The sequence below is a fragment of the Dromaius novaehollandiae genome, chromosome 8 (assembly GCF_036370855.1).
Source record: "Dromaius novaehollandiae isolate bDroNov1 chromosome 8, bDroNov1.hap1, whole genome shotgun sequence".
Lineage (NCBI taxonomy): Eukaryota > Metazoa > Chordata > Aves > Casuariiformes > Dromaiidae > Dromaius > Dromaius novaehollandiae.
In genome coordinates, this window is record NC_088105.1 from 39,881,901 (window position 1) to 39,904,414 (window position 22,514).

General features: G+C 37.3%; 1 protein-coding gene across 1 annotated transcript; it reads left to right on the top strand.

Moving 5' to 3' along the window:
* Positions 1-1,773: 1,773 nt before the first annotated feature.
* On the top strand, positions 1,774-21,811 carry ALG6 (ALG6 alpha-1,3-glucosyltransferase). The gene is made up of 15 exons (XM_064516309.1): positions 1,774-1,927; positions 4,486-4,597; positions 5,231-5,315; positions 8,893-8,982; positions 9,894-9,982; positions 12,301-12,383; positions 13,056-13,120; positions 15,473-15,658; positions 16,207-16,342; positions 18,383-18,468; positions 18,912-18,996; positions 20,130-20,200; positions 20,478-20,546; positions 20,695-20,893; positions 21,161-21,811. Exons 2-15 carry the CDS (start codon positions 4,516-4,518, stop codon positions 21,356-21,358), a joined length of 1,524 nt encoding a protein of 507 aa, XP_064372379.1. The 5' UTR covers positions 1,774-1,927; positions 4,486-4,515; the 3' UTR covers positions 21,359-21,811.
* Positions 21,812-22,514: the final 703 nt, after the last annotated feature.

Here is a 22,514-nt window from a genome sequence, read left to right on the forward strand (position 1 = left end):
CACTCTTGTTTTTGCAGTTGGAGTCTGGTAGCCCATAGATAGCAGCACTCGTGGATTTGGAGATCTGCTCAATACTGCTGCGTTTTATATTCCCTGGCCTCTCCGCTAGGCAATAGGCACCAGTGAATTATGGACATGCAAAAGTCTGAGGGAAAAGTAGAAGGAAAATATACAGGGGGTGGGAAGAGAAATTAAAATCCTGATCTGCCGTGGTTACTCTCCCTTTTGCTCATTTTTCATCCAATCCATTGGGCAAATTTCCCAGTATTTTTAGGAAGTTTCTGAGAAGAAACAGCTCTGTGACTCATGCTTACTTAGTAATGATGAGGGAGCAGGGCTGGTGGGCACGGGATTCATTTCACATTGTGCATTTTCAAAGCATAATATTCTACGGTAAAGCAGCTGTGCAATTCAGGAGGCTTAACTCTCCCATAACTAAAGTCAAGTCATTTTAAGAACAGTGATGCAAGTTCGAGTTGAGTGTCAGTTGTTTAGATAGTGGTCTTGGTGCCTGAAAGCCTCTAGTCCACTTCCTATCTTCTAATTTACTTTTGTAACCAATGGATTTTTAGGTCTATGTTCATTTAACAGGTTCATTGTTTCAAGATAACCCCCAGGGTCTTTTAGTCCCATGCACTAGCATTGTCTTTAACATCTATATGAGTCAATAAAGTGATTTGGTTTAACAGATTTACGTAAAATCTGTAAAATAATTTAATGATTATCATCTGCCATTTTCAAAAGAGTTATGGCTCCAAATACACAGTGATACCCCTTGATAGGCCAGCAAAACACTGTGAGTTATACCTTTACCTACACAAGACCACCAACTCTCCATCTCTTCATACCATAAGGCTTGAGGTAAAACTCAAAAGTGACAATAGCTGAGACGGTTGAAAGCCATCTCCGGTGGTACGCAATACTGAAGCAAACACTTTTTAACACAAGTAAGTATGTTGTCTAATGTTTATATATTTTGAAAAGAGCTAGTGCACGCTAGAAAATCTATGAAGAGTTTTGTTTTCCTGTCATCTCTAGCTTATTTAATGTTTCTATTATGACATATGATGTATGCTATCCATCAGGTATCTATTGACCGTATTTCCGTTCTGTGGCAGTCAAGTTTAAATCCTTTAAAACTTTCAGCCCTGAGATCCCACTCCAAGGAGAGCATCATGCCCAATCATCAGGAAGGCTTGGGCATGAAAGCCTCGGTATGTCGTTTTATTAAAAAAAAAGATTGCTACTTGACTGAACTTCATAACCCAACCTCGGCTGGACCCGCAGTCAGAAGAAAAACACTGCGATGTAAAGATCAGCACAGACTAAACCATTTAAAATGTAAAGTTTTCTAAGATTATTTATTTAGAAGTATTACTGAGGGTAAAACAAAGAGTATAGGAAACAGAAAGGTGGTAAAAGAGAGGCCCATGTCTAAGATCTTCCTTCTCCAAGCTGTTTCCTAGACACCATCTCAGAGGAGCTGCTTCCCAGCCCTGTGTGGCACAGCTGAAGCGCAGGCTCCCCGGCTGCTCCACTCCTTCTGTGAAAAATCACAGCTTAGAGTCCTCTCCTCATTAAAAACCCGGTCTTCCCCCGCGCCAGGACTATGCTTTTCCTCAGGAAAACCATTCCTCACTGCCGCAATGAGACGCGAGCACAACCAGTGCCGTGACGGGGCTCGAACACCGCCACCGCAACGGCCCTAACGGTTCCAACGGCTCCCGCGCCGCGAGGCCACGGCGCCTTCCCGCCGCGGCGCTGCGCATGCGCGGCCGCCGCCGGCGGCGCAGGCGCGCTGCCCGCCCGCGCGCCAGCCGTTGCCGCCTCGTCGGCGCGCGCGCGCTGCTGTGGCGGTTGCCGGAAGCGGCGCGGGAGGCGGAAGCGGCGGCGGGGAGCGCGCGCGGCGGCGTGTGCGTTGTGCCCAGTAAGGAGAGGCGGCGCGCGCGGGAGCCGTTGGGACGCGGGGCGGGGGGGAGGGGAGAGCGATTGTTAGCGGCCGGCGGGGCCTGTGTGGTGGGCGGTGGTTGCGGGGGCCCCGCTCCGCTCTCCCTCGCTGGGTAGAGCCCGGCTGGCGCCCCGCCGCGCCTCTCCGCGCGGGCCTCCCGTTCAGGGGGGTGGGAACGTGGAAGGAGGGAGCCTGGGGGGTAAACGCGCTCTCTGATGGCGAGGGAAGCACCGGGGGGTAAAAACGAGGCGTTATTTTAAGCGAAGTTCATTCTCATCCCGTGCTTGGGGCAGCGTGGTGCTCGAGAGAGCCCCAGCCCCTGTTGCTGCTCGTCCAGGGGCAAAAAGGTAAAAAGTTTAAACTGAAAGCCCCAAACCAACTTCCCTCCCCTGAAACTCGTGGTTTGTTCAGTGTTGTTGTCCACGAGCAGCAAAAATTAGAGACCGCTTATTTAGAACCCGATCGTGGTGGTTGTTTTAGGAGGTATGGAAAATGATTAATGAAGGAACAAAGTAAGAAATAATATTTTAAGAACTGCTTATGAGAGGAGAGAAAGAAGAAATGTAGTAGCCAAGAAAATGGCAGTTGTTCCAAATATAGGAAATGGCAACGGAAATGAGGAGCAGGGAGATGTGAGAGGCTTTGCTCACGTGGGAATGGCATTAGACAAAAATTAGGAAATGGCAAGAAACATAGTGGGAGAAAAGAAATCAGATAAGGAAATTGCAGTAGGCAATTCAGGTTATGGAGTAAAGTGAAGTGCGTTGTTCTACGTAATATGGGAAGGGAGAAAAGTGAACAGGTATGGTCTCACTTACCAGTGTCAAAATAGGTGTGAAGACATCTGTTCTAGCTGGAGGTAAGGCAAATATGGGTGTTTGATGAAAAGGAAAAGCCAAACTTGCAACACTTAATTTTGGAAGTCAGTCATCTACAGAGTCAAATTCGATATCTTTTATTTAGCTAAATGTGCCTGTACTGTGGTTTAGGCACACGTGTAGCATAGAAAGCGTGCAAATATCCATATTCGTGTTCCTCAGTTCCCAAGCTTGATGTATGGGGCCTTTAATGTGACAAATCTAACAACACTTCTTATTCTTACTGGATTCTTAGCATGGTTGAGCAAGCCATCAGTTCTCCTGCTTTTTTCTGTAAAAGGAGGAAGAATAAGATTTCTCCTGTCTGGTTGGGCCTGGTAGAAGGCTTCAGCTGGTGGATCCTTTAGGGAGAGGAAGCTGTGATGAAAAGCATGCTTATACTTGGGACAGGAGGGGTAGCATTTCAAGCCCATTTTTGAGTTTCAGGGAGACCGAAAGAAGATTCAGATCAGTGATTTTTGATCGTAAATGCCAGATCTTTTCATTCCTAGGTCAGTGGTACAAATTTGATTTTGATTATGTATTGGATCATGATTATTACTATATGTTGGATTATCTAGCCTTGAGTCTAGTCGCCCTCCTAATAAAGTAATGGGAGGCCTTTACATGTAACACTTCCATTACTTCTGTGTTTTCTTGAACAAATATTTGTTGCGTGGCCAGGAGTTGTCAGTGTTGTTTGTGGAGACTAATGCGTAGTTCTGTCTTCTTCCATGTGCATATCTGATTGACTTGCATTACTGTCCATTTTAGCCTAGTGAGGGATCTTCCCCAAACCCTCCCTCTTCCCATTTTCCTGACATGGTGGAGAACTGCTTTTGCTAAATTTTCACCCAGAACTGTCAGTTTTTTAGCAAATATTAATATTTGTTGGTCTTTGGAATCTGGAGTCAGCCACATTTAAAGTTAACCAAGTCAGAGTATGAAGAAACAATATGTTGTCTCATGCAGGAAAGTTAATATGTGGACAGATATACATTAAGGACAAATGTCATAAGCAGAAAATAAGGGACATTAACACAGTAGCATGATATTTATTCTTTTGTTATCTGTATACTTGTTAACTCACTAGAAAACCATCAAAATATTGTTATTAATCTGGGAATTTAAATAGACTTCTTTGAAGAGGCTTTTTTTGTTCAGTAGCAAATACTAGTTATTGAGGTCCTCAGATACATGGTTGGCAGGAGTATTTTGCCTGCCACCACAACCTGCTATACTGGTGTCTTGTAGAATTTCCTGTTATTGCTTACAGAAGAAAACACACCGTATATGTTTGCATAACAAATTGTGTGGAACTTATTAAGATGAAGCTCAAGTACATGCATGGATGTACAGCATAGAGCTGATTTGGTATCTGGATTCTCTTAAGTTTGAAATCTTTCACCCTTTTTTTGCGGTTCTTTTTTGCATTTCGTCAGATGTCTGGTCAGCTTGTGACTCAGAAATGGGAGAGACTGCTTCTGGGCAGCACTTGGCTTTGGTGATTAGAAAATTTTCCACGCTTAAATCCTCCTGATTGCTGCATACTTACAGAAGCAACGTAGCAAAAGAGTGCTTCTGGGGGTGGGGAGAAAACTGGGACTATGCAGTGCTATTAAATGTCTAAGGAACCAAAACACAGGCAGTATTGTAGCAATGTTTCTGCTGTTGTTTCAGGTACCCTTTGGCTTGTTACAAAGACCAGCCATGGAAAAGTGGAGCTTAATGACAATTACTGTTTTACTAGCACTTACTGTACGCTGGACTGTATCACTTGGTTCTTACTCAGGTAACACATATTCATGGTTTGTAAAACAACCACATGAAGGTGAACTATGGAGCCTGTGCTAAAGTAAAATAAACTTGTATGCAAAATCATAAATAGGAGGCAAAACCTTACTTCAGATATTGTCGTATTTTATTGCTTCTCTGTTTCCCAGTAAGTAAGTTAAAAGATGAGGCTGGCTGCTAATTTTAATAGCAAGGTGCCATGTCATGGTTGAAAGTGAAAACACTGTCAATTTTTATGTATGCTCAAAAAGCATAGTGGTTCACACAAAATCAGTATAAGATGTCCATTATGTACATTTTCTTATTTCAAAGAAGTGCCACATTTTTCACACTGTACTTCCAAATGATTTTTTTTGTCAGATGAGCAAGCCACTGTATCTCTTCCTTTGCAGCAGAGTATCTTGATAAATGCTGATCACAGAAATATCCAGAAAGCTGAAAGAATACATAACAGTTTTTTTTTCTCACTGTTAGACTACATAGCAGATCATGTCTCTCTTTTATTCTCAAATATAATAGAGGAATGGAGAATAAAATTTGTGGTATGTTAATATGCAAATACATATTTGAAGGAAAAGCAATGCACATAAACAGAATAAATTCTTAAATACTCTTTGTCATCTCTTTCTAGGTGCAGGAAAGCCACCTATGTATGGAGACTATGAAGCTCAGAGGCACTGGCAAGAAGTTACTTACAATTTACCCATCAGGCAATGGTACATAGTACTCTTGTATTTCAGATTACAAAGGTGCAAATGTAGTACCTTTAAATTTAAGATCTCTGCAAAATTTTGTATTGTACTCTGAGCTATTCTAAAAACCCATTTGTCATAATGCTGTCCCTGTTCTTAGACTGAGGTACCATTTTCTTCACAAAATAAACATACTAATGTTCAGAACTTTAGCTTGCTAGGTATTCGTTTGTAAAACAAACTCTGGTATTTATGATAGTTATCTCTGCTGTAGTAGTAGTCTACTGACTAGTAGTTATCTCTGGCATGATGCTCCAGCTTTGATTTGAATTGAATGGAAAGACTGAGAAGCAATTTACTACTACATTTATATAAGAGATCCTACAGAAGCCTATATTACCTGATTTAGAAAAAGAACATTGAGCTTCCTGATTTCCTTCCAATCTGCTAATGAACAAAAACTCTTTTGATTATCAGCACTGACAAAATCCGAACAAACTCTGCTCATGTCAGCTAAGCCAGAAGACAGGGGCCTGCCATTAAGTGCAGATATTTGCATTCTGTGGTGGAAGCATGGTTCATTTTTTAGACCTATTGAGTTCATTGTTCACACCTGTGTGAACAATGTGAAATACAGATTTTAAAATGTGGGTCTCTAGAATAAAGAGTAAAGGACAGTGAACTTATTTCTACAGGTCACTCAGGACTGTAGGAGAATTATTCTACGTGGAGATTTGGGGAAGGGGGAAGGAATAAGTGAGTAAAAATTATAGAAATATAATAAACCCTTAGAACTTATATCAAACAGTAAGAATTTTTTTTCCATATATGTGCTACAACACAAATCGGTATAAATTAAAACTTTAAATCTTACAAGAGGGATAATTACATTCTGTTTGTTTGGGATCATTTTTCCCTCAGTTGTCTGTTGGGGAGCAGACTGATGTAACAGGATAGAATATTATTTCAGTTGTATTGCTGTAAATGTATTTGGGGCCAATCCTGGAACTATGGCACTCTGTGGACCTATGCAAATGATTCTGTATTGTGACTTTAGAGCACCCCTTAGTATCTATATTACCCTTTTTCTTTTCCATTTTCTGGAATAGCCAAACCCTTCATTATGCCAAGTTGGTGTAATGGAGAGCTGTCATAATAATAGAGTTGACAGCTTTGATCCACTGTGCTACACAGAACAATATGTACTTAAAATTAAGAGTTATAGCAATCATTATTTCTAGGCATTCCCAGAGGCCAGATGAAACTATATTGCAGGCTGGGTTCAGCCTATGGGTTGCCAATTGGGCATCCCTGTCTTGTTGTATTTGCTCTTCATTTTATTTATAATAGAAGTTTTTCAGATTGGATCTGCTTTGGAATTGAATCTGCAGTAAAGTGAAGTCATATTTGGTCTTGGGAGTTTGGAAAAGAACATCTCTGCTGACATGCAGGGGATTACATTGTAGAGTACTAGGCCTTTTTTTCTTCTCCCCTGAGTATTACAGAAGTAGGCAGTGTGAAAAGATGATGTACTCCAGCACGTAAGAATACTGTTCAAATTTGAAGTTGAGATTCTAATCAATTCTAGTGTTGTTTATCTCAGTTTAGTATTTAGAAAAACTTTATGCAGCAGCACGTGTTCTTATGTAGATTTGCGTAGGTAAATACAGAGAGAAGTTCTGTTATGATGGCATAGTCCTAAAAGATCTCTTGATTTCACACAGTTTTCAATATCACTTTAATATTAAACAAGCACGTATAGGTAATATAACTGTGTGTTCCATGCTTATTTTCTTTTATTGAAAAGAAATTACATTTAAAAAAAAATACCGCAGTAAACTACAGTATGATTTGTACTTAGTTTCCTTGTATGAGATTTCTCTGAGCCGGAGGTGAGAATTTAAATACTTGTGTTTTTTGCATTATTCTTTACAGTCATGGCATATTTATTAAAAGCTACTTTAGAAGTATAATAAGAAGATATCTTTGTTAATTAAAATTGGGATGGCTTTTTTTGCTAAATATTACCGCATATAGGAATTGGGGTTTTTTTTCAGTTGAAGCTCTGAGTTTATGAAAGGTAAAAGTAAAAAACATACAACGTAACTGGAAAGCTCACTGCAGAATATTAAAAACTGTATGAAAAATCTGAACTGCCTTGGCATGAACAATCTTGAATGGTAGGATAAGTAGTAGAGATGCATCTTAAAGAAACGTGATTTATCATCAGTTGTTCATAAGATACTTCAGGCAGCTTATATGGAATTCAGGAAATATTATTTACTATAATAAATGTCAAAAACAGGCTGCATTTGAGTGGAGGAACTGGAAAAGCCAAGAAGCTTGCCCCTTGGCAATTACAAAAGACTAGTCAATCTGTTTCACTGTGAGATTTTAAAGGGCCAATGTCTTATTTTTGTAACTTCTGTTTTCCTTCAATAAAAGCTTCTGTTTCTCATTTGGGAGAGGTGACTTAGTTCTAACTGCAGCCAGCCTTCCATTGAAATATCAGCACAGCAGAAATATTGATGGGAAAATCCTTCCTGTCTCTCTTGCATTGCTCTCCTGAGGTCATCGTCTCAGGTAGGACTAGGTCAAGTGGCTGCAGCAGACACATCTGATTCAGGTTCACAACCTTGTGTTGGCTAGTTAGGAGGCATTACTCTGACAATTTAGTTTTGCCCTTTAAGGTACTTTTTTTTTTTTTTTTTTTTTTTTTAAATGTCTTGACTCCTACATTCATGCTGATAGAATTGTCTAGGTATACCTGCTGTGGCATCATTTTCGTGCAGATTTATGCTTCTTTTTTTGTCCATCTGTATAATACCTTTATATTTCCCTGCTCCCCTTCTGTTCAGTTGCTTTTCAGCAATTTAACTTCCACTTATGTTTTTTCAAAACTTTCATACTAAGATCCATTGAACAGAAGTAGTGGATCACTGTGTTCACCATTGACAACTGGATGCATTGTAGCCTAAAAGCGTAGCAAGTAAAGTTTAGCTGTTCAGAAGTCATTGTCACATATGAAATGTGCCATCCAAGTCCAGGAAAAAAGGAATCTAGGATTAATATAAGGAAAATCATTAGTGAATTCAAATTCCTTTGTCCTTTCCATTTAACTGCATTATTTTTATTTCCTTTTTGCATTTGGCAAACTGACTGCTATCTTCTGGAATAATTGACACACTTGGAAAAATAAAGACTTTGTTTGTAGATGGAGGTGAGGATCTGATGAGCCTACCAAATAAAAACATCTAGAGCTACAGTATATGTGTAAAGCTAATTTTGTGCAAGAGTTTCTCAATTCTTCTCAAATTCTGTTCGTTTTAAGGTTTTTTTTTTCTTTCTCTTCAGGTAAGTAAGCTCTAGCAGGTTTTCTTTGTGTGCGTGTTCTGTTTTGCAAACGCAAGTGAGTTTATTCTTCATCACTTTTGCTTTTGTTTTGTTGCTTGAGACTTTTTGTAAAAGTAAAATAAAGCGGATATAGAAGGTGCTTACTTCCTTTTGATTGTGTTGGTAAAAACATGTTTGCTTTAATGTTGAACCTTTTCTTGGGCTGAAACAAAGCTGGAAATGTAAAACTTCTTTAAACTTTTTTTAGGTACTTCAATACAAGTGACAACAATCTACTGTACTGGGGCCTTGATTATCCACCTCTTACTGCCTATCACAGTTTTCTGTGTGCTTATGTGTAAGTTCATTATTTTAAGTATTTACTGTTGTTGAGACAACCCCAAGTTCACCCTACCCCCCCACCCCCTCCCTTAGGAGAGAAACTACTACCTAGAAATTACCAGTGTGGGACAGCTGATGAAATAGAAGATATTTTTTGCTCCTTTAAAGCTAGGGAAACAGATTTCATGTGTATCCCTGCAGCTTAAAAATTAACACTGCTATTTTTCTGTCTTGAAATTATTGTGGAGGGACTGAAGGGTTAGGTTCTTCTTTTTGTCAGCTTCTTAAATTTTAGCTGATTTAGGTGTGACTTAGATTTTTAGCTTTCTAAATGAGCCATTGTTAGACCAGCGATGCATGGAGAGGAGTACTGCAGGGACTCGGTGCATCACATGGGAAACCACTCTTGTATTGAGAGCCGAGGTGACATTTGATGACTGGATATCATGTAGATAGAATTCTGTTATTGGAATACTTTTTCCACAAGGGCTTTACTGCTATTGGAATGAGACTTATGGAATAAGAATGTAGGTTAAAGTGCATAGGCAGAGTTATGTGGGACATCTATGTGAACTGTAAATGGTTTATATTTAATACTTGAGCATGAAAGGTATTTACAATTGTTTTTTTAAAAGTCAGTGGGACTAGGTTGGAAGTACTTATCTTGTCCTGATAAATACTGTATTCTGCTTTTCCTGTTTTCAATGATTCTTTTTTATTGTGAAACAGCAGCTAATCTCTGTAGTGTAAACTGATCTAGTGGTGAGGAAAACCTTTCATTGGTCACTATTGCTCTTTGAAATATTTCTTTTCATTCATCTTAATTCCTGGAATATGCTCCTGTGCATGTCATCTTTATTGCTGAAAGGAATGTAAAGGGAAATGAGAACTGTCTACATTTTGATGTGTCTGTACTTTGTTTTACAGTGCAAAGTTAATAAATCCTGATTGGATTGCTCTCCACACGTCTCAGGGGTATGAGAGTCAGACACATAAGTTATTTATGCGTACAACAGGTAGGAAAATTGTATTTCCTTAGGATGATCTTACAAATTCGTCTAACTTACTAATTTAGCATCTTTAATTTTATGCAACCTCTCTCTCTCTCTCCACCAATTTCTGTTCAATTCTTTGGCTGATTTTGCAGGTCTCTGTGTTATGATCAAAACTCCTCTGTTCTTTTCACTCCTCTCATTTTTGAAACCAATAACGTTAAATGTACAGAGAATTTTTCAACTAGACTGGTTTAGTAGGAACTCTAAAATGAAGCTACTTCTTGGTAGCCTAGACCCAATTTTTTTTTCCATTCTGATAGTTGCAAATTTTATTTTTAGTTTAGCTTGGCTTTTATTGTAAAATTACTTGGCAAATCGACTGGCCTTCACTGACTTTACTTAACAGGCTCTCAGGATCTCAGAGATCGTTGTTAGGAGCTTTTATACCTTACCTGAAAGGGGGAGTTATTTGATACTTTTAAAGATGTCATTTTTATCAAATGCTAACCAGTATCTGGAAATAAACTTTTTTTTAACAGAAAGTAAAAATACATTTTACCAATTTTATACTAAATCTCATTTTCATTCTGTCACTTTTCTGACCACTTGACTATTTTGTTCTGCCTCTACAATGAAAAGGATAAAACAAGTGCAGAAAAAATGCAGATAATTTAATTCAGTAGCTGTATCTGTAGAACAATGAATGATGTGGCCTGTGAACTCTTGTTCTCTGGACAGTGACAGATGCCAAGTTGTCCTGTTATTATTTTCTTTCGTTCTAGATCTGTCTTTTGCTTCACATGACTGTAGAGTTCTATAAAATGCTTTCTATTGGGCGAGTGCCTTTTTTACTGATTACAATGGCAGAATATGATGTTCATCAATAGCACTTCTGTACTTCACAAACCTCGCAATCTGGTTGCTAATAATTGATTGGACTGAAACAAAAAAAATCACTAGAACTAAATTGCCCTTGAAATATTCTTTATTAATGTTGAAAACAACTTACTTGACTTACCACTGATGTACAATCTAGGAGAGCTGATAACGTTCTTTCAACAATAGCCATTAAAATAATGCATTAAAATAACTCGGAATGTTGAATGTCAGCTGTTGGTGTTACACCTTTGTAGTAAGAGTTGGTATATTTGTTTTGCTAATGCCTTGGTACATTTGTTTAATTGTGGCTTGAGCCTGTGAAATGATCATCATACAGAGAAAACTTGTGTCTTTAAACATTTTCTTTCAAAGCCCATGACCCAGAAAAAAGCAAAATATGCTTTTCCTCTTGGAGTAATTGCACATTTTCAGAAACATGATTATAGAAATAATCTGAGAATTTGACAAGTGTTTAAGATGGCAGTTGAGAATTAACTTGGTGGTTTAAGTGCAAGCAGGAATTTACGTAATTCCAGGCAGGCAAACCTGCTGATTCTGTTTTCTTGTTGGCTCTGTTTTGTATATTTGCTATCAGCGGATGATCAAAAACAAATCACTGATTTTAATGTATCTGACCACATTACATTCACACAAAAATAAATTGGAGCTTGCTATAGTTGAGAGCTTCTTAATTTCCCCTACCTTCAAAATATCAGTGCCTTCCAACAACTCGACTGCATTTAGTTGTAGTTGATTTCTTTTGAGAATTAAGAATGCCTTCTCTCATTTCGGCATGTGAGGAACTAGAGTGTGCTCCTTTATTGACTGAGGTTGTGCCAGAAGCCAAAACAGCTGAACTCATGGAAGCAGCAGCTTTTGGGCATCAGAAATGATAGCCATAGAAATGTTAACAAGATCAAATTCTGTAGACCTGTTTCTCTTTGTCCTTTAAAGTGAGACTACCCAGTTATTCTAATGAAGAACTTCTTGATATTGTGATGTTTATTTGCTTATATTTTCCCTTTTCTTCCACAAAACACTTGAAAACAATCAGCTCTGGTGTGACCTCCAAACCTGAGCAATCTCTAAAATAATACGATGGAACATACTATGATGCAACATAAGACAAAATGGAAAAGCATATCCAGCTGAAACTGTAGTGGCACGACTTCTGAATTTCAGTTGAGTTTAGTGACTAAGCTGCGGTTTATATGTTAAGAAATAGATGCAGAACCCATGTGAGAAAGGTAGACAGCCAGTCTTACCCAAACACTGTGTAGTTGTTGTAATCTGAGATTTTTTTACCAAATCGAACCAAGTTTTGAGGAGTTAACAGGGTAAAACTGTAAGCAAAGTCAAAGATCAAAGATTCACAGTCTAGATGAAAATAGACAACATTTATTGCATTAAGGTAAGATATGTTGGAGGATTCTAACGTGAAGGTAATCTTTATTTTTCAGTGTTTGTTGCTGATTTGCTGGTTTATATTCCTGCAGTTATTTTATATTGTTGTTGCTTAAAAGAAACTTCTACAAAAAAGAAGGCAAGTATCTGATATCTGTGTGTAAATTAAATAAACATACTGTTAAACCATGTCGAAACTTAACAGGTTGTGAGTTAATTAACATACAGAACATCACCATGGCTTCAGTTGACATAAAATTGATGACAATCAGTATATCTTGCATTAAAGACTTTTCAGTTAAAAGAAGCCATTAACTTATTTTACAGCAATTATTTTAGTGCCTTCAATAACAAGATGCACTGAAGTTTAGTAGCCATGAACTCCTGAATTATTTTTCTTGACAAATTTATTACTTGAGTTGTAAAAACAAGATTTGTGCTGTGACATGGGGAAATCTGGGAACGGCTGCCTTGCGTACTCCTTATGGTGAAGCATGTATTTTGAAATAAAAAGTCATCTGATTTTTTGAGTGGTTCCAGGGGTTAAGATGGGTGTGGGTGAGCTTTAAGTTGGCTGGCAAAGGGAAGGCCAGTCTCCTTTCAATGTTTTCTTATTTATAGAAAATATCCTTTTTTTACTCCTCAAAATATTACTGACATAAGATTAATTGGAGAGAGAAAGATTCCTACATCTAGGATGGACCACAGAAGGGCAAATTTTTGTACTGGAGAAGTAGCATGCATTGCTATATGTTTGCCTTATATATAAATAATCATCTTCCCCTCTCTTTTTTTTGATCCTTCCTTCCAGATTTCCAGTGCTCTCTGTATATTGCTTTATCCAGGCCTAATTCTTATTGACCATGGACATTTCCAGTATCCTTGTATTTGTAGCGAAAACAAAGGAATTTCAATTTGTAAAATAACACTGTTCTTCAGTACTTGTCTTTCACTGGAAACAAGGTTAACTTTGTGTATGAAGTAATCTGTGGGGCTTCTGCCTACATCAAAGCAGAGGTGTTAAAGAAAATTATAACCCTGATAACTAGTTGATATTCATGGGAGATAATTAGTTGATATTGGGACAAACCAATCAAAACATGAATCTTTTTTTTAATGTCTCAAGCTCATATTAATATCAGTCACTTTATTGCAGAAAATGTCAGTGGTATGTGACAGTGAAAAGAGTGGATGCCTTGTGCACCTGTGATTTGTGTTTGGGGAGAGAATCGTCTTAGATCTTCTTGAGATGGCAGAGAAGCGTGTCAAGTATAGCTGTGTAAAACGTTCAGTTCTGTAACATGGGACACTGTCTTGCCTTTACAGTTACTTGAGATTGGATTCACTTCACTTAATGCCTAACCGTTTAAAAGTTAGGCATCTAATATGAGCTAAGTCGTCAAAGCTTACTCTAATCAATGATTGTGGATACCTTCACAGGTGTTTTTTTTTATAATAAGATTTCTGGTTTTATAATTATTTTGCTTATCAATAAGCAAATGATGTAGCTGACTGCTCTAGGCTGTGCTGCTCTAGCAGAGGGACACAATCCTGGAGTTATGGTAAATGTGCACATTTAAATATCCCAAGGGAATATTAAGTCAAAGCACCTTCTAAAGCAAGTTTTGATAATCGAGTAATTTACTAATTTATGTTTTTTCTCCAGGAGAGTGTGATGAACTTAGAAGATAATGTACCTTAGAAATCAAATTTTGAAGAAAAAAGTAATAAATGCTATTGGATGCTTGTGTTACAGTTCAGGAATTCTGAAATTATACTTTTGGCCCTGATTCTTTAAAGATGTAGAACATTTGGAGAAGTCACTTACAGGAATGGGGATGTGAATGAATGCATTTCATCTTAGCTTAGAGAAGCTGGTAAGGTGGAAGAAGGGACAGGATTACAGTTTTTGAGTATGTAAAAGATATGCAAAGAGGAAGGCAGCAGTCTGGTTTTTGCAACTTATGCTGTATAGAACAAGAAGTAATGGCTGTTAACTACCGTAGGGAATATTTCATTTTAAATTTAAGGGAAAATCTTTCAAATAGTAATTACAGTGAAATGCTGGAATTGATTGCCTGTGGAAGTTGTAGAATCTGCAGCGTAAAGATCTTTAAAAAAAGGTTCAACAAACATTATGACAGGAATGACACAGGTATAGCAGGCACGGTATTAAAGCAAACAGATGGACTACATAGTCCCCTGGGGTGTCTTCCAGCCCTGTGACTCTATGTGAATAACTTTACTACCTGTAACCGCTCCCAAGAAGTCAATAGATTTATTTAACTACTGCTACATATTGTTGCAAGATCACAGCCTTTTGGTATAACGATTTGTTGATGTGAAGTTGAGGAGATCTCAAATATATATGGTGATTTTGAATGGGAAATAAATAGGTTGAAAAAATTTAGACAGTCTGAATGTATTGTCATAGCTATTTATTGTGATAAAGAGAAAACAAAATATTTGGAAATTTCTGAGGATACAGGTATCTCTTACCTGATTTCTTTCCTTGTGTAAAAATAGCAGTAAAAAAAAATCTTTTGTTGCATTTTAACAGTAACTGTAGCTTAGTCTCTTCAAACTTTACTGAGCTTGGGAACCTGTTCTCAAAGCGAGAAGGAAGTAATATTGCTTTAGGTGGTAACTTATTCATTGTTTGTGTAGTATGAGCAGCTAAGGGAATCAGGCATGGATGAGGATGCACTGTGAGTGTAATTTAATCACGTGCACAACCCCCCAGTGGTCCTTGAACTACAGAATATGCATTTTAAACATTAATATATTTGAATCTTCTGTACACATTTTCTGGGACAGGGGAGGAGAGACTCTTGAAAGCATTACCCTTAATAATGAAAAAATCCAAAAAGAGTGTTTACCCTGATGTATCTTACTGAGCACTGTCACTAGCTTAAATAAAGGCTTGGTTGAATGAATGTACGTTACATGCATATTTAATATACATACATGCAAAACTCATCCTCGTTTTTGCCTGTGCAAAGTTTGAATCAAGCCTTGGACATCCAAGTAGTTGGCCTTTGAGTAGAAGTAAAATTTTTCCTGTCTCTGAGCAAAATAGTCACAAGTGGCAACACATTTTTAAAACTAACTTGGAAAAACATATTTTGCATGCGGTTTTATACTTGTCCTCCAGGGCATTTATTCACTAATTTCCAGGGTTAAGAGGTTGCTTCTCTTGTTTATCTTGTCCTTGACATAAAAAACCATATACAACTCAGTGAGCCTTGGCTTTGCTTTGTGGGGTATACTTTATTTATCTTACGACTGGGACCTTTTGGGTTCAATGGCATTTTGCTTGGCCTTAAATTATAAGCAAATGGAACTCTACCATTCTCTGCCCTTCTTTTGCTATTTACTTGGAAAGTGCTTCAAGAAGGGACTGAAAGGAAAGGGGTAAGTGACTTCAAACCATTTTATTTTGCTGAATAATACAGCCAGGCAGCCTCGCATTGAGAATGTGGTTCATCTTATTTGCATGTGGTCATTCCTGAATTAACTTCTGGTGGAAGATGTTCACATTATAACAGTGTTTTCCTCGCAGGCAAAATAAGTATTTCTTGCTGAGGAGATCTACATTACGTATCTAATTTACGTATCTAATTGTAGTTAGTCCACTGAATAGATAACAAAACACATTAAGCTGTCTTTTCTCAGCACTCTTCATTCTGTAATCTAAATTAAATGGGGGGTACAGTGGGCGACCAAATTAGCCTGACAGCAGTAGCTCTGTTGCAGTTGTGATGGAGTCCTTCTCACTAATCCAGGGATGAAGAGCTTTTTTTGCGGTATCGGTAGCTCTTTTTGTTCAGATTTGCTACCTTCAGTTTTGTATCTGTTTAAAAAAAGAAACAAAAAACTTTAAGTTCTAAACTAAGAAACTGATTTTTGTTACAAGTAGCTGGATTTATCTTTTCTGATGAAAGCTTTTCTTTTTATTGCAGATTAATATTGTTAATTAAACTAGCCGGGACAGTGGTGTTTTGCTTTGCTGTCTGCTGGCTCCCGTTCTGTACAGACGTGGAACAAATCATGCAAGTACTCAGAAGACTCTTTCCCATTGATCGAGGCTTGTTTGAGGCATGCGTGTTTTCTTCTCCCCCCTCCCTTCTGTAAATGTTCTGTATTCTTATATCCCTTGAGAAACCTTCATCATGACCTTTAGGGATTTCATGTGGGGAGACACACCACAGAACTGGTAATTTGAGATGCCTTCTTCAGCAGTCATTTCTTGCCAGTTATTTAATCCAGTATTTAACCCCAGCTCAGCTGGCATCTTCCAGGATATTATATGAGTAGACAACACTTATCCCATCATCAAACCCATACTTCAATCCATACATTTTTCCATTGAAATAGATTCCATAGTAATTGACAGTGTCAGAAGATACAACCTTAAAAGTTAACAGCTTCAGTGTCTGTCTTTTGGTTCTGCTCAGCCTTTTTAACAGGATTCGTTTAAAAAAAAGTGTTTCAGATGCAGCTGAGAGGTTCCTTTTTGACTGACTGTGTATGTATTTTCAGTACAAATTTCCACAATATTTTCCAAGAAGTTTAGACCAGTTCTGCTTTTACTTGTGCTCAGGTTACTGACATTTGCATGCTGCAAGGTTCAGAGTGCTGCAGCCCTAATCCAGCAAAGCAATTACTCATTTACCTAAGCTAATGACACAGTCTCATAAAAGAAAGGATACTCCTTTTTTACAAGGAAAAGTGACTTGTAGGTATTTTGTTCAATCAGGATGAATCATATTATACCTGTTAAAAGCAGATTATCAACTTCAAATTTTTCCAGAAAATGAAGCTTTGAATTTTCAATGCTTGATTTCACAGGGATTGAAGCAAACACTTAAATAACTTGCTTAATCTTAAATTTTGTTTTAATCTTCTTTTGTTAATAATACCACAAATGGCACTTGTTTCCTTGAAAAGTTAATGCTGATGTACCAAAGGCAGCATTTTATTTAGGCTGCAGTACAGAAGTGTTTTCAGAATGTAGTCTTTAGTATTTTATTTAAAAAACAACAAAAACCCACCAAAAAACATAACGTCCCCCTCCCCTCCAACAGTGACCCTGTTGCTTGGCTATTGACTGAAATTTATATGTAAATATTTTTGGTCATGGTACTTTTTATCGAGTGCAAAGTTTAAAAAAATAAAATCTGTAAATGACAAGAACGGATGAGTCTGAAAGTGCCTGAAGATTTCAGTCTAATATTAGTCCAAATATTTTCTGAGTTGGGGAGTGACTTACTGGATGCTAATATAGATAAAATGAGAAATTGCCCACGTAAGCAATGCACAGTAAATTTATACTGGGGTGCATGTAACAGGTTCTTTGAATTGGTTCCCATTTACAGAAGCAGTAACAAATGCTGATGGTCGTAAAATCGTATTGACTATTAAGTAGGCGTCTTGTGTGTTTGCTGGTGCTGCCAAACCCCCTGTTCACTTGTAATCCTCAGCAAATTTGAAGTGCATATTCTATGTTGCTAGTAAGCATATGAAGAAGATGGCTCAGTTGTTGGTGCTAGTAGCTTTCTTGCTGTTATGTCTACACAGCTGTGATTCAAGCAGCTGTTTAGGGATGAGTTTCATGAGCATGATAGCTGTAGTTACAAATTTAATTTTGAAAGTGATCCTAGCACAACTGCTAATGTCTTTAGACTTCTTGATTTATTAGTGGTTAACTCTGTCATTGCTAGCAAGCAGTAAGCATAGCTAAATACGTTCAGGTATGTAATGAAATGTGACAGCAGAATGTCTTCGCATCTGAAAAAAAATTTCACGTATGCCATCACTTAATCAGAAGTTTCCTAGAGACAGAGAATTTCAGACCTTATTTTCACAAAATGTGTGGTCTTATGAGTCAAAACATACAGTCTCCTGAAGAGCTATTTCTCAGTTATTTTAGTACGTTTTAATCCAGTTTCTTTTAATTTTCCATGTTTGAGTGAAGATCAGACTGATGTAAATTGTGTTACATCTCAGAATGTGATGTATATCTGCAAGTATCTTTTTACAGTATGATAGTAAAAATCCAACAATCCCCCATCCCTGTTATTGTCACTAGCATAAGCTAAAATGGATGCAATTCTTCTTTTTTTCCTCCTCCCCCAGGATAAAGTAGCCAATATTTGGTGCAGTCTAAGTGTCCTTATAAAGATAAAAAATATTGTATCACCTCAAACTCAGCTCAAACTCAGGTAAGACATAACTGAAGTGTAAGCTATTTATTTGAATTAATTTTTGCAAGATCTTTTTTTTTTTCAAAAAAATTATGAGAAATGATGTCTAAAATCCTGAAAAATATTTTTTCTTACATTGTATTTTTCTTCAAGTGATAGAGATTTCCCTTTAAGTTATTCTTAAGAATGTTTGACTACAAAATTTTCTGCTTGTTTATATAGTTACTTAAACTACATAGTTGTTACTCCATTTTTAAAACCACTCATGTCAGCAAAGATCATTACGTGTTGCTCTCTTGCAGTTGGGGCTTCTTAAGCGATTTTGTTCATTGGAAAACTACTGTTAAACTCCTAACTTATTTTGAAATTTGAAAATGTAAGTTTGAAAATTCTATGCAATAATATTGAAGTAAATATTCATGTATTAAAGGATAAATTGTTTTTCTTATAAAATTCTGTAGTTGTGCTGTAACATTTCTGAGCCTGCTTCCTACTTGTGTAAAACTGACCCTTGAGCCATCTCTCAGAGGATTTAAGTTTGCTTTGGTAAGTTATATTTTTAATTGTTCCTTATTTTAAATCCACCACTGAGCGCTGGTGTGTGACAAAAAGTTCTGCTTAGAATTGCCACAATGTGTAGCAGTGTGTGTACTGTTAAATGTCATTTTGTTTCTGCCAAAGAGACTGGCTCAAAAGTTCATGGCTATCAGAGTTGAATGTCGCAGATAGTCTAGGAAAGCCTGTCTAGTCCTTTAAATCTAGACTTTTTCCCTTAGCCTCAATTTTCTTTATTTGATGCTGTATTTTTGTTCGTTTCCTCTGAAGAGCCTTTAGAAGATTCCCTATGCAATAAAGCTTTGTATGGAATTGAAATTCCTCTTCTATTTTGTTGTGTTTGCAAAGTGATAGTTTCTCTTAAGGTATTGGCTGCAGAATTCAATAAAAATTCCCACAGTGGGCATTGTAAGCTCATTAGTGGTTTGAAAAGAGAATCGTACTATTTTAGTGAAATGTTTGTTTTTTCACATAAATCACTGAATGTAAATTTAGTCAAATTAACATTACTTAAATGCAAAATAATTTCTCTTTGAAATCAAAATTATATGAAGATAATGCTAAGGTTTCAAGAGTTATCAAATAATTTGTTTTTCATTTTATGTGAGCACTGCTTGAGAGTTTATCATAACATTGCCCACAACTAGCATTTAGTCTTTTTAAGAATCGGTTTGTGTTTCACGATACGTTTTTTATTTGGGGAGAAGAATGACTTTGTTTACTTTGAGATATGGACTGTTCCTGATGGTGATTAACCTCAAAAAGCTGGGTAGTTCTTGCTGTGACTTAACTCTGGTGATGCTCATGTATGTGAATATTTGTTTACTTCAGGAGGGATAATCTTGTAAGTAAAGCGAAGCAATATTGGGCTCTGTTTATGTGAAGTGTTTTCTGAATAATTCTGAGTAAACTTTCAAACACTGTATTTTTCATATGTATAGGTGGTTACAGAAGCAGCCCTGTGTAATTCTAGATTGTACAAGAGTTAGATAAAAGATCTAATTTTTCTAGTAACTGTTAAACTTACTCAATACACTCATGTAAAATCCAGGCCATCTGAGAAAGTAAAACAGTGCTTTGTGTTGCAGTCAAATACATTAATATCTCTGATTTCTTCTTCTAAGGTTAGTTGTGCGTTGTCATTCTTCCTGTTCTCCTTTCAAGTACATGAAAAATCTATTCTTCTAGTGTCAATGTAAGTATATTCTTTTTCCATATGTATGTTCCAGTCTTGTTTTCTTCAGTCTGTTTGTTATTGCATGCTGCTTTCTGGCTTACAAATATATCTGATTTTAAAAGCTCTACACTGCACTTGCTTTCCCGAGTAACTTGTAAATGAAAGGAGTATATAACGATAGCCGTGCTAGTGTCTGCTGCTTCCCATATCCTCACAGGTGAATGTTCTAAGTGTGGATGTGCTCGGGTATGGTGTGGTGGCACAGACTGTATTTACTTTTCTATTTTTGTTTCAGACCGGTCTGCTTAATCATAAATGAAATTCCTTTTATGGCTACGTGGTTTTTACTTGTATCAACCTTCAGGTGAGTCGGACACTATTCACTTCTTTTAAAATAGTATTCTTCCCTGAGTCTAGCAAGTAGAAATGCATTCTTTTTCTCCTCTTTTTACATTCTTTGAAATACAGCTTGGAATGTAAACTCACTTCTGTGGGCAATTCTGTTTTAACAGCATGTTGCCTCTGCTACTGAAAGATGGCCTCCTGTTGGCCTATACTGTGACAACCCTGGCGTTCCTATCAGCTTGTGTGACTTCCTTTTCGATATTCGAAAAGACTTCAGCAGAGGACTTGCAGCTGAAATCATTTTCCCTTTCTCTTAAGGGATATGTCTCTTGGTTTAAGTCATTTCCAAAGATTGTCAAGAGGCTGGTAAGTAACTGTAATTCTTCATAGCTCTTACTTGTAACTCTTCATAGTACTAAAATACTTGCACAAAATCAGGGACATTGGACTGGTTTATATAAGGTCTCGTATGGGCAAAGCCATGCTATCTCAGTGTAGAGGGAGGCTGTAATATTTTTGCAATGTCATCTATCTACGGAATTAAGAATACAGGGCACCTAAGCAATGAAAATAACTGCTTATTCCTGAGTTGTTAAATCAACACTAACTAGTGTATCGTTCTTTATCTTACAGTTTCTTCTTTCAGGAGCTGTGATGGGCATCCTGACCTTACTGAGTGCCACAATGAATCCCCCACAGAGGTTACCAGATTTGTTCCCCCTATCTGTGTCCATTATCTCTTGCTTACACTTTTTATTCTTTTTGATGTATTTTAACATTGTTATACTGTGGGACTCAAAGAGTAGTAGAAGTCAGAAGAAGATGAGTTAGTTAACTTGTGAAGATCAAGGACTAAACTGTAAAAGGACAGAATATTTTCAGTGAATTGTGTCTGGTGTTACAGATAAACCTGTTTAATGTAACACAATTTGAGTGATCTAATGAGAATCAGGAAACATTATGCACACTTCAACACAAAATGATTAAAGGCTGTTTTAAAGATGAAGAAATGTTATTTGGTGAATTTTCTTCAGAACTGTAAAACTTTTCTTATCATTTGCAAACCTAAAATATCTAATGAAGGACCATATTTTGAACTTACAGTAATACAGCCAGGGTACATTAGCAAAACAGCAAATTGTTTTGTTAGCATTAAGTTTACACATTTGCCAGCACAAAAGATATAAGCAGTTCAAAGTTGTGTAGGTTAAATAGTGACTCTTGACTGTGAACTCTAAGTTGTCTTGCTGAATTGTTTTATGGCATAAATTGTCTTGTACATGCTGTCACTGTCCTCCATTATTCTTTCCTACAACACATTGCAGATCATCAAAGCCACTGCCCAAGGCTGCGTAGCAGTTTGAGTAACTCTCTTGAGGTTATGATCTAAATGAACAGTTGGTTCTTCAACTAAATCCTGTAGGGAAGAAAATTTAACATCCAAGATCACGGGCTGGAGATCTGTACACTCAGCCACAAGATGGACTCTCGTTCTGTAGCGTGTAAGGACAGTAATTCTGTAGCAGCTTCATCGCAGGCTTCTGTCCAAGTTGATATGAAAGTTATTTTTATAATATAATGTGTTATTCTACACAGTACCAAGACTTGTAGAATGCTGAAGAATAACATAAGCCATAGAAATGCTTGGAAGTTAGTGGGAAGGGGAAGGTTCTTGTGTTATGGGGGGGTTGGAGCACACATCTTCCTTTGCTGCAGATCAGCAGATATGATATGGTTTTAACATATATTAGTCTTACATGGTGCTCAACAACTGTTCCCAACAAAACTAGGAAAGCCTACCGCTTGTTTTAACAGCTACTCAATAAATAGTAAAAGTGAAGCTTGATGTATTTTGGCAGGGTTAGATTTCAGTGTTAATGTATCAAGGAAAAAAAAAGCCTTTATTTTTGCATGTTGTCTGGAAGCCAGACACTAAAAAAATGTTATATCCAAAAGAACTTAGTTCTACTAAAATAAAAACTGAGGT